Below are 12,966 nucleotides of genomic sequence, written 5' to 3' on the forward strand. Positions count from 1 at the left end.
TCTTCCTCTTTTCCCATCTACTTCTATTCATTTTCTCGCTGTCTGTACCCACACTTTTTTCTTGGTTCCTTTGTCGTGCTCCACTTGTAACTCTTTAATTCTTGTAACTCCTCTGGGTGCATGGGTGCATTCGCTTGTGTGCGAGCATACGTGTGTGCAGCTATATTGGTTATTGATTGATTGATTGCGGCAGACAATGCCTATCGACTATTGTAAACCAAGAGAGGTTATGGCAGTCCCTCTCTACAACTGTTCATCTCTTGCGCTCTCTTTCCTCCCTGCTTTGTGGAGGTGGTTAGACCATTTGCAGCAATCAGTTTCCAGACCTTTCAAATAATGTTTTCAGATTTTATAATTGAAAAACCTGTACAGTGTGTAGAGTGTGTGACATCATCAGCCTGTAGAGTGTGTGACATCATCAGCCTGAATATTCCACCATTCATTTCAATAAGGGACACAAAGTCAAAGAAAAATGTCAATAACAAAAAAATGACAAGAGGTAGGAACACAGAATCTCCAAACTGGGACAGTCTCAAAAGCCATAGGATATGCGTTCTAAAATCTGACTTGCTGAAAAGCAATAATACAGGGCTTACAATGCATGAAAAGAGGGATTTCTGTCTATGAATGTGCCCTTTGCATTTCTGCATACACTACTACTGCTTGCAGTTTCTCCGGCAATAGTGAAATTGGCCTGCAAACTTGCAACTGCCTTCCATGCCCACTGTTCATATGCTAATTGAGGGTCATTATCACGCCGCTTTTAGAGCAGGCAGCTAGTTTAGTTTGTTTCTGTGATAATGTGGCTGCTAATGCACCTAATTCACATGTAGTCGCATACGGCGGAAGCAGCCAAAAAGAAGTTAAGAGGGCATCTACAGCTGTCTACAGTGATGGGTGCAACCCTTTTCATCCAGTAATACCAATGGCAGTAAGGAGACTTGCCTAAGCAATCCCCCTTAAGGGCGTCCATCTTGAAAATAGGCAGCCATCTTGGATTTTCTTGTGGCCAGCAGCCCTTTTTCAAAAAGTGGATTCTAATGAACAATTTGCACCAATTATCATGCTTGCATCATTAAGTGAACTATTTTATGCCTTATTTAGCGGAGAGATCGAGTCTGGCTATCCTGAAAGATAGCTTCCATTTTGGATTTGTTTCCTGACCAACACATTTATTTGAAAGAATCCATTGTAGTGAACTTTTGTGCCGAATGTCATGCTTGCACTATTCTTAGCTTTACTTACAAGTAGAGAGGGAAAAATGCCATCTTGGATGTTTGTGTGGCCAACACCCTTTTGGAAAGAGTACATTCTAATGAACAGGTGTGCCAAGTCTCATGGTTGCATAACAAAGTGAACTGATTTTGGCCTTATCTGTTCTGCAAATATTATTTCTAGAAAACCCAATTTGCACAGATCTGGATGTGTCTGACTCATTGGACACTTTCCCCCTTTCTGGGCGGACAGCTTATGGACAGCTTACGGCAATTGTTGTACCTGAAGTAGCCCCCATTTACATTGCATTGCATTGCATTACACTTAGCTGACGCTTTCATTCATTCAAAGCGACTTTTTGTCAAGGTATTGGTTACAGTCCCTGGAGCAATGTGGGGATAGGTGCCTTGCTCAAGGGCACTTCAGCCATGGATGGATGGAGATGTAGGGAGAGGTCAGGGGGGATTCGAACCTGCAACCCCAAGATTGAAAGAGTCTCTAACCACTAGGCCACTACTGCCCCTGCTCCACCCCATTTAATACAGTGCTCTCAGGGTTTTATGGTCCTACAAGCCAGATACAGCACACTATTTTCTTCACAGACAGTGGTGATATTTCTTCTTGTTTACTTCTATGTTACTAAAGCTTCTATGTTACTAATCTAAGCAAGACCAAAAAGAACATGTTGAGCAGAAATGTGTCATCTGAAGGGCAAACAGGGTACAGCAAAACATGTCAATAAAATGTTGATGTGGGATAATCTATACACCTATATTGAAGATCTGTTTCGCTATTGCCTTAAGAACTTAAAAACAATGACTTAGCAAAAAGTCCCCCCCCCAAAAAAAACTCTGGATTTGTGTATGTTTAAGGAACACCTACAAATATTTTTACTTTTTTTTTGAGACACAAGTGCTCGGAGAATTGTTCAACTGACCCAGGGATGAATGGCAAGACAGATTTACCAGGTCTTGAAATAAAAATGTCAAAGATCAAACCATTATGAGGCTTCATTATAAAAACATTTAAAGCTACGAACTTTAATCAAGAAAATACAATCTAAAAATAAAATAAAACTAAAGGTGATTCAAACTAAGTCTATAACTCTCTCAAAACAAAATAGTGATTTAATGGCTGGACATAGGCAATGGTGGTCATTAACAAGCTATTATGTACTAAGACAAAAGAATAATGCATAGGTAGAATGAATGGATGGATTAATGCATAGTACTCACCTGTTTGACAGCTCCACCCCATCTCACCTGCCTAGTTCCTGCTGATGGAAATCATGTCACAGCTCCACCCAGGGGTGTGGCCCAGCTCTTGGCTTGGTTTTGGATAAATTCTGGTGATAAATTCATTGGAGTTCACTGTGGTTTTTACAAGCCTTGTGTTCCTTTGCTGGAAGTTGGCTGTATTTGAATCTTTGCTTCCTGTTTCCTGATTGACACAATGGCTGCTGCAGCTGGCAAGAGGTAAGTTTCCATTCATTAACTATCTTTGTCTCATTGGTCTTTGGTGACTTACATTTAATCATGTTTGTAGCTCACTGTATATATCAAAATTACCCCCCCATAACCATACCATAGACTAAGCAATACTTTAAACCAATGTAATATTTCTTTACTTGAACTAGTTACTTAAGTTGCTTTTGCCTGTATGTTCATCTTAAAAGCGTCCTAATTTCATTATTTTATTTTTTTCTTGTGATCTAGACAGTCTGCAAATCGCAACATTGTCTATTGCCTTCGGTGCCACAAGCCCCAGGACAACCTCCCTGTGCACCTGGTGCGAGTGTGTATGAAAAACTGCACACTAGAAGACAGAGAGACAGAGGTAGCGAGAGCAGTTGAGTCCAATAGGGAGTGGGTTCGTGCAAACAGGACCTGGGACTACAATGCCATCCTAGAGCTGCTGCCCCACAGACGCTGTCGTATGGCACTGGTGGAAGACCTTCAGGAGAGGGGGTTCTTCATCAAGAACATTCCCCGTAACGCACACATGGAAGATCCAGATATGGTCACTAAGCCAGTTGTCACAGCTGCTGCTGAGGCTACCACATCTGCTGCTGCTGCAACCACGTCTTCTGCCACTGTTACCATGGACAACAGTACGCAGACACGCACAGGCATGGAAGATAAGGACACCAAGCCTGTTGTCACAGCTGCTGCCAATGTCGAGACTACCACGTCTGCTGCCACTGTTACCATGGTTTCCAGGTCTGCTGCCACCACTGACCCATCGGAGGGCCCCTCCTCTGAGTCAGATAAAGATGCCTGTGACGCCTCCTGGACAATGTAAGTATAGCACATCACATACATACTACATGTTTACGACGCAATCCTTGCAATAATAATACTAATTATATGAATAATAATTCATATTCAAATGCAAGCGTACAGTGATAATTTATTAATTGACCTTTTTGTTGATTTCCACAGAGAGTCTCCAGACCCAGTTGGCTCTCTGAGGCTGAAGAGGAAAGCAGTGGTCTTGGAAGAGCCGGTGATAGAGGATCAGCCAGTGGAGCCTACTTATGAAGTTGTCAAGGCTGGGACAAAGAGAGGACGTCCGCAGCTGATAGACAACGTCGGCAACAGTTTTGGAGTTGCCTATAGAGGACCCAGCGCTGTAACCTGGAGATGTTCTGTCCGTCCAAAAGGTGCAGTATGCAGAGCCAAAGTGGTGGAGCGGGATGGTGTGTTTGAAGCAGGCCAATATCCGCACAACCATGAACCCGATCTTGGCACTGCTACAGCGGCCAAACTCACAGCCTGTATGGAGAAAGAGGCCGTGGTGATCGTTCAAGAGGTGTCGCTCGATGAACTGCAGGAGAATGTACCTCGCCCAGAACTCTCCAAGTCAGTGAACTTGTCTTCTGTTGGTGGCGGTTTGCTGCCCTTGCCAAGACCATGTGAACCCAAGGACATACACTTCATTGTCAACATGGACCACATCCCGCCATCATTCCTCCGGGGGGATGTCCGAGTGAGTGGGGACAATGAACGCAGACACCTCATCTTTGCTACAGACACACAACTGACCCGCCTGGCCAACGCGAAGACGTGGTACCTAGAAGGTAACTCCAAGCTGTGTGGTCCGCCCTTCACACAGCTTTTCACCATCGGTGCCTTTGTCAGGCAGAAAGATTGCACAAAAAGCGTCCCTCTGCTCTTTGTGCTGATGTCCAGATGTAAGAAGAAGGACTACAAGAGGGTGTTGAGGGAAATCTTGGACATTCTGCCGAGACCTCCAAAAGTGACACGTGCCATGCATGGCTTTGAAAAGTCTCTGTGGTCGGCAATGTCACGTGTGTTGCCCCATGTTCGGTTGACTGGGTGCATGTTCCACTGGAAACAGGCAGTGTTTCACAAGATTAGAGAACTTGGTCTGCGCACCAAGTATATGCAGAGAGGTGAGGGCCACGAGTTCCTGAGGGATACTATGTCCCTGCCGTTCCTGCCTGGGGAGCACATCCCAGCTGCCTGGGAGAGACTGAAGTCCAGGGCCAGCACACCTGGTCTGCAGGACTTCACAAGTTACATGGACAGCACATGGATGAACTCGCCTATCCACCCACCCACCACCTGGAGTGTCTTTAAGAAGACAGTGCGCACAAACAATGAGGCAAAGGGATGGCACGCTGCCTTGAAGAGGAGGGCTTCTGGCGAGAGCAACCTCCCATTTTACAGTCTGGTTTCTCTCCTGCAAGAGGAGGCAAAGTTTGTGCACCTCGACATCAATCTTGTCAGGAACATGAAACTGTCCCGCTACCAGCGCCCAGCCAGAAGACGGGCGGAAGAGAGGCTGTTCGACGCGTGGACAAGGTTTGAAAAAGGGGAACTGAGTGCCGACGAACTTCTGCGTTTCTGTCACAGTTTCGGCTCAGATTCGGCATCGCATCCGTCAAGCAACTCCCCCACACAAAGTGCTTAGGCAGGACAAGTGTGAGTTGTTTGGGAAAAAAAAACTTGTGAAAAAGCCACACGAAGACAGTAGAAAAAAGAGGGAAAAAAGAAAAGAAAACCGTCATGTTGTAAATAAGGACCTTTTCACTTTGACTGAGCCACTTTTACAGACATACTATTTGGCCTACATTTTGTACTAGACCTTTGCACTGAAGACATTTCTTTAACTTTCTTAACAATTTGTACTTATTTGTTATTTGTACTTTGAATTTCCATTCAATTGCTGGTGTACAGTCACTTTTTTACCTTTGCTCCAGCACTGCAGACTGTTTCATTGACTGCATTTTATACCCTTTCCCTGCTTGTGATAAATAAAGTATATGCATTGATATGCTTCTATTTTCCTTGCATGTTCTTTTCATGTTCACTTGATATGCTTTATCCAATTAGTCAGGATGCAGAGCAGGTAGCGGGCTTTAAAAAAAACCACACTGATAAGCAAACAATATGGTTGGCGCATAGCAATTACAAACGTTCCACGGTGTTAATGGCTTTGTGAAATTACACTGGTAACTAATAGAATACACATGGGTTGTGGATCACGCGTTAAAATAATTTTCATCTGCTTCATTAGGCCTATTTTTTCTTAAATAACCGTGTTAATGGGTTTAAAAGAACTTAGTTCATCCCGGCTCTCCCCTACATACTGTACATTCATGGAGACTGACCAGTAAAGCTGATTTATATTTTATAATAATGAATACTAATACAAATTATACAAATGCTCAGGAGAATAGGTAGCCTGAACAAAACGACTGTTGTGTACGAAACACCTGCTCTGTTGATGACCAGCCTGTCAGCAAGAAGGTGAGGATGCATGCCCTGCACTGGTGTTTTTGCTTTTAGCTCCCAAGTTCAGAGTGCTCGAAAACAGAATGTAAAATCTTTGGAGTATGAGTCATGGATGACTCGTGGATGACCTGCCTTCAAACCGTGACAGCTATCCATGTGCTGGTGGATGCAATTCAATTGTTGACGTTCCATTAACCCATTTCAGCCCATTTGTATATATAAGGCCTGCCCTAAGGTCAAGAAGTCACACAACCTCCAGATTTTTGAGAGAGCATCGACCCCTTAATTTACTGGACTGGATTTATCTGATTGAAGTAAGTAAAATGCTTTAAATATTTGTTTGTGTGTTTATTAAAGTGTCTAGAACATGTCCATATGTATTCATTGTGGAAAATGTGCCATACATTTTATTTAGAGCTTGTTTTGCAATTGTTGCAATATAACTTCAAACTACACATGATTTATACATCCTAGCCTTATATCAGATTACATATTATTGTATTAGAAACTAGTGTGCAAAGGTATATATTGCCATATATAATAATTTTCATTTACTTATGATTTCTAACCACCTTCAACATTCAATATTTTCCCCTTATCACAGAAAGCAGGACTTTCTAACAAAGAAATTCTGTTAAATGCATGTCTGCTCTTTTTCTTGGCTATTGATAAGAAAATGTTCCTATCAATTCATAGACATAGAAGTTGTGGAGGATGCTGGGGGAGGGCTTTTTCCCATTGTTCTGGAGCAGCTGTTGATGTTCAGGACTGTAAGGTGTTGTTGTAAATTGGAGGTTACCTGCATACCTATTAGTATGATAATCAGAGTTTACAATTGGTCAGCTATACACTATTGTGTAACCAGCGAAATGTGTGAATAGGTTATTTCAGTGCAATTTGTAAACACTTCATATTGAAATCAATCTCCCCATCATCGCCTATTTTTCTGCAGGTTATCTAGAATCTAATAAGCATGTGTGCTGTTTATAGATGCATTTGTTTCAATGTTCTTTTTTTCCATTTCAGAATGCCACCAGCAAGGAGAGATCCTCGGTACAGTGTGAAGGATGTGATTGAGATCGTCCAAAATGGAGAGAGTGACGTGGACATAGAGTTTGATAACACTGATGGGAGTGATGAGGAGTCCTGTGTGATGAGAAGATACCTGTGTGGACAAAGAAAAATAGGAACCCACTGACTGCCCAGTCAACGTGGACATTGAGCCCCAATCAAATTAATACATCAAGCCCAGTGACAGATATCGCTGCCAAAAAAAGGATTTAATCAGTCCCAATACTGATTTTTCTGGTCCAGCTCTCACAGACGATGCAACTGTCCTCCACACACCGCTGCAGTACTTTGAAAAGTTTGTCTCAGAAGACATGATTCAAGCTCTGGCAACCCATACAAATGAGTACAGCATTAAAAATAATGGAAGATATGTGAACACCACAACCAAGGAAATACAGAAAATGTTGGGCATGTACCTGAGGATGGGCTTGGTACAAATGGCTGGAACCCGTATGTATTGGGAGACAGATACGCGGCACCCCCCAGTTGCTGATGTGATGTCCCGCAACACATTCCAATCTCTTTTGACAACATTACATTTTGTGAACAATTTGACAGTGTCAGGGACTGAAAAGAGGGACAAACTCTGGAAACTCAGACCATGGCTTGAGTCATTCAGAGAGAAATGCCTGCATGTGGTACCCGAAGAGCACAATTCTGTGGATGAGATGGGGGAAGTTCTTTCCTGGTGAACCAGAAGCTATGTGTTGACGCCCAGGGGGCTGGGCTACCCAAACCTTCTGGTGCACCTGTGATTCGCTCTCCTCCTCCGTTTACGAAATAAACGGGGCAGCTCGACGAATCAGGATCGTAGGGAGGGATTTCAGTGGGTATGACGTTTATCGAACGCAACACCCTCCCCCAGGGTAGTTCGGCTGTGCCCGCCCCTCCTCCTGAATCACAACAGTAATGGCGGCGTGCGAGGAGTTATCATGCGTCGGGATGGAAGCAGAAATTTCAGCGGTGTTATCAAAAATACCTCAAGTTGATTTTCTAAAGCAGTGTTTCTCAACCTTTTTTTCGGCGAGGCACCCTTTCTATTCATGAAAACTTTCAAGGCACCCCTAACCAACAAGCTGTAAGATGGCATCGCATCCGATACCATACAAGCTTAGAAAAGTAACACATTTGGAGACATCACACGACCTACATTCGAAGTTGCAGCTGACTGGGGAGACCTATATTTACCTTATTGTGTGTAAATGGCAGATGAAAGATTTCACTGACTAGCATTAACTTAACTTTAACCAATTTAGACAAATATGTATTATATTACATAATTTATTTATCAGCCACGTTTCCGCGGCACCCCTGAGGGGGGCCCACGGCACCCCAGGGTGCCCCGGCACCCCTGTTGAGAAACACTGTTCTAAAGGACGTTGTTCTGTTTTGGTTCCCGACCTGGCGGCGCGTACGTGACGACACGTCCTACGTCACAAAGCTTCAACGTGAGTGGTCGAAGTGTCATGTCATTCATATGAGGTTGCTCCAACCGCGTGCAAGCATCTTTTGACTAAACCCCGCCTGCGGAGACGCGTGAAAGGGCAGTGTGCCAGTAGCCTGTTACTTACAGGCTACTGGTTCACCAGGAAAGGGAAGTTCAGCAGCATCAAGCAGTATATGCGAGGCAAGCCACACCCATGGGGATTCAAAGTATGGGTGAGAACCTCTATATCTCTATATTATATCATAGCTGTATCTGTCAACACTCTTTCCTGGTCATGTCAATCTTGTCTACCTCAACTGACATAGTATGTTTTTTGCACATTGTCTATCCCAACTCATAGAATGTTCTTTGCACAATTATCTTTATTACTCTACTGTACTCTACTACAATCTTGTTGTTGCAATAAATGACTGTTCAGAACAACATGACTGAGGTTATTTTTCATTTTATACTGTTCTGGGACATAAGCAAAACCCTGAAAAGAATCCTTAGTTCTGTATTGTTGTTCAGACAATGAGTGCAAATGCAGGAGATTCTGCTCTCCATTGAGCCCAACGTTGCAATATTACAACATTTCCGTAAAAACTTACAAAAACATATATATATATTTTTAAAAACACATCATTTTCAGCATTAAAGGCCTCCTACAACAACATCTTAATGGTTGGGGGTGTTTTTCTATATTTGGATTTTACAGGGTTAAATATGGGGCTGAATAAACACATTGTAATGCATGATGCTTCTTAGTCTGAGACATGTTGGTTTTAATAGGCAGAGGGAACCTTTTTCCAAAAAGGGGTTAGGCATTTAGCAGGAGTTTTTCACATTTAGTCTATAATGGGTTAATTGGGCAGGGTCATTTGCTAATAATTCACAGTATATCACAATAGACAGAAATTATAATAAAACACTTTAAGAAATACAATTAATGTATTTTTTCTTCTCTTTTGCCCTTTTTGGAGTTGCAGAAACTCTTATACTCACTTATCCTCTTTATCCCAACTGAGATATACTGTCAGTGCAACTGCCATTGAACCCTGTCTTGTGCTTTGGCCTCTCTGCTTCATCCAAGGAGAGTCCCTTTTTGTATATTAGTTGTAGTGTAGTGTATGTAGTGTATATTAGTTGTAGTGTGTGCGAGTGCGTGTACTGTGTCCATCAAGCATGTTCAAGTAAATCACAAGTGAGTGCGCCCACAACTGTCTCAACCTGTGTATCATCCATCATAAAACAGCATGTGTATAATAAAAGAAACACTGTCTTTGAACCAATTTAATATTATTGTAACAGTGCAGAGAGGTGGACACTAGTTTAAGCGATCAATTAGATTAACTCAACTTTGATCAAGATACACACAGGTTGGAGGGTATGGAACGACAGAGACATGGGTTCAGCAATAACCAACATTAGTCTTTTTATTTTCCTCTGTTTTTCTCAAACATAACTCTTAAAAAGCACAGACACAGACACATGCACACACACACACACACACACACACACACACACACACACACACACACACACACACACACTTCACTGGTGGTACTGCACCCTGGTAGAGGTTTCTTTAAACCAAACACAGATACGCTGATGAAAAACAATAAACTTAACAAAAAGGCACAGCAAACCAAAATGAAATCACCGCAAACAAAATGAAAATCACAGCAACCCAAAATGAAAACACAAAATCAAAATGTAGTAGTACAGCGCACCAGGTTGGTTGAAGAAGGCCCAAATTAGCTGGGTGAGTTTTCAGTCACCAAGCCTAAGCACTGCAGTCACTAGACAGGTGAAGCGCAGCAAGCTGCAGCCAAGTGTCATGGACCCGGCTTCCAAACATACAAGCACACCGGATTCAAGCAGTCACCACGAACAGCAGAAGGGAACCATGTGAAGGACAAAAAAGGCAACCTCTGGTTTCAGCATTGGAGGTCACATGGGCCCTAGTGGGAATGAAAATATGAATTTACTTGACCGAAACATCTAACTATTAAAAGTTGGAGGAATAGGAAATGGGAGCCTACCATGTCGCTGGCAACCATAGTCGTGAAGGAGAGGCACTCGCCGCCAACAGAACGACTTCACATGGCAAACAGTCTTGCGATACATGCTGTAAGCCAATCACAACATCAACACAATGCCTCACTACAAATATCCAATGCACAGGCGAGAATTTTACAAACTCACCTAAGACAAGTAGCGAGCGCATCAGAGGGACTTATGGAGCTCAACTGCTTGGCAGTTAGCAAACAGCCAAAGCAGTAGCAGTGGCCAAAGAAATACCCCAGTCTGAGGCACAATGGAGGACTTGGGAGCAGAGCCACGGAGGAGTGCCCTCCGGGACACAGCAAGGAGGATTGAAGCGGCCAGAGCCGCGGCTTTGTATGTTCCTCTCCACCAACCCAGGAGCATGTGCTCGCCTGGTTTTATACAGGTGTGGCTCCTAATTGCCCAATCACAACCTAGTTGAGACAGAACTAAGGGAGAGTCACCAAATTGCCACTTCATTTAAAAACACACAGGAGGAGCAGACACAGTCACAGTAGCCGGGTTAACAGTACTACTGCTACATTATCATTAAACAATGACCATGAACTAATTAAATGAAACAAATTAAATGAAGACATCATTATTATTAATAGCATTAGCAAGCATCTTTTACTTTTATTTGTAATAGTAGTAGTATGAGGGGAACACACACTTTGCAATTACTTACTATTATTGTTATTTCAATAATATGGGGGGGGGGTGTTATGTGCATATGCTTGTTTGTGAGCATGTGTGTGGTTGTGGATGGGTGTCGCTTTGCTTTTAAAAATCCAAAAATGTCCAGACTTACAGATGAAAAGCAAGCAATAATAATGAACACGAATTACACAGCACTAAAAAGGGAGTTCGTTCTGTGTGTGAACTCCTTGCATTTTCGCATACACTACCTACTGCTTGCACACCAGTTTCGCCAGCAACAGTTGACCTGGAAACTGACAATTGACCTGGCAACTGGTCCCCAACATGCTCGCTTTTCATATGCTCAATACAGGTCATTAGCGCCCGTTGTGAGAGCAGTGAGAGCAGTGAGTTTTATTCGTTTCCATCAAGATGTGGCTGCTAGGGCTCCTAAGTCGCATGTGGCCGATGCAGCCGAAAATTCAGTCATTTGTGGGAAGTTTTCTGCAGTCTACAGTGACGGATACCACCCTCTTCATCCAGTTTTACCAAGGAGAGTAAGGGGGACTTGCCTAAGCAAGCCCCCTTAAATACTGGTGGAGCTCAGCCATCTTGAAAATTGGCAGCCATCTTGGATTTTCCTGAGGCCAGTACCCCTTTTTCAAAGAGTGGATTCTAATTAACATTTTTTACCAAATGTTATGCTTTTATCACTAGGTGAACTATTCAATTCCATTGTATTCTTATTCCATTTTGGATTTGTTTCAAGGCCAATACAACTCTTTGGAAGAGTGGATTCTCGTGAACATCTGTGCCACATTTCATGCATGCACTATTCTTGGCCTTATTCACAAGTGGAGAGAGTGGTAGTCTTTAAAAATCAGTCATCTCCGGTTTTTGTGTGGCCAACACCCTTTTGCGAAAGAGTGCATTCTATTGAACAAGTGTGCCACATTGTGTGCTGGCATAACAAAGTGAACTAATATTGGCCTTGGCTGCTCTGCTAATATATGTCTGCCAGCTAGATATCCTCATTCCCCTTGGTTCAGAGGTCGACTGTAGGCAGTTATCCCCATCCTTCACCCTTGGTTAAGATAGTTACTTTTGGCAGCTCTCGACATTCCCCTTGGTTCTGATGGTTGCTGTATTCAGTTGTCCTCATTCTCACTCCATGCAGGCAGATATCCTCATTCTCCATGGCTAAGAAGTGTGCCAGGTAGATATTCTCATTCCACTTGGTTAAGATATTGGCTCTTTGAAGATACTTGTTTAGATGGTTGCTCTTGGCAGATATGTTCCTCATTATAACAGTATATTGTATATAGTCTGTATGTGAATTTGACTTCTCTATATTCATGTATGTACCTTATGCATGCACATGCTTATGTGTTGTGTGTTTCTGATTTCTAGTAAACAGTGATTTGCTTTCAGATCTGTGTGTGTGTCTTTCTTATTGAACACCTTACCCATGTTCTGGCTGGACTATGGCCATTGTTGTATACCTGAACCAGCCCCCTTCAATACAGTGCTTTCTGGGTTTTATCTGGTTCAATAAGCCAGGTACCAGACCATTTTTCATGGACAGTGGTGATATTTTTCTCTGTTTCTACTTCTCTCAGGAAGAACAAAAAAACATGTTGAGTAGAAAGTGTCCTCTGATGGCCAAACTGAGTACAGTAAAATACTGCAATAAACTTCTCTGGGATGTGGGATCATCTAGAGCAGACATTTTGCTGCAAACTACATGTATCAGCATGTCAAATGTAAGTCTTCTATATTGAAGAATGGTTTCACTATGACCTTCAA

The 12,966-nt window shown here is 42.8% G+C and overlaps 1 protein-coding gene across 1 annotated transcript; it reads left to right on the forward strand.

The window, feature by feature from the left end:
* Window positions 1-2,667: 2,667 nt before the first annotated feature.
* On the forward strand, window positions 2,668-5,376 carry LOC134439457 (uncharacterized). Its single transcript, XM_063189345.1, has 3 exons — window positions 2,668-2,690; window positions 2,931-3,512; window positions 3,657-5,376. The coding sequence occupies exons 1-3, from the start codon at window positions 2,668-2,670 to the stop codon at window positions 5,149-5,151; spliced, it is 2,100 nt and encodes a 699-aa protein (XP_063045415.1). The 3' UTR covers window positions 5,152-5,376.
* The last annotated feature ends 7,590 nt before the right edge of the window (window positions 5,377-12,966 follow it).

Source organism: Engraulis encrasicolus, chromosome 23, assembly GCF_034702125.1.
Source record: "Engraulis encrasicolus isolate BLACKSEA-1 chromosome 23, IST_EnEncr_1.0, whole genome shotgun sequence".
Taxonomy (NCBI): Eukaryota; Metazoa; Chordata; class Actinopteri; order Clupeiformes; family Engraulidae; genus Engraulis; species Engraulis encrasicolus.

Excerpts from the sequence above, each read along its gene's own strand:
- LOC134439457 (XM_063189345.1), top strand. The coding sequence starts at position 2,668 with ATGGCTGCTGCAGCTGGCAAGAG. Across the intron at positions 2,691-2,930 it reads GCTGCTGCAGCTGGCAAGAG|ACAGTCTGCAAATCGCAACA; the intron begins GTAAGTTTCCAT and ends CTTGTGATCTAG. Across the intron at positions 3,513-3,656 it reads TGTGACGCCTCCTGGACAAT|AGAGTCTCCAGACCCAGTTG; the intron begins GTAAGTATAGCA and ends TGATTTCCACAG.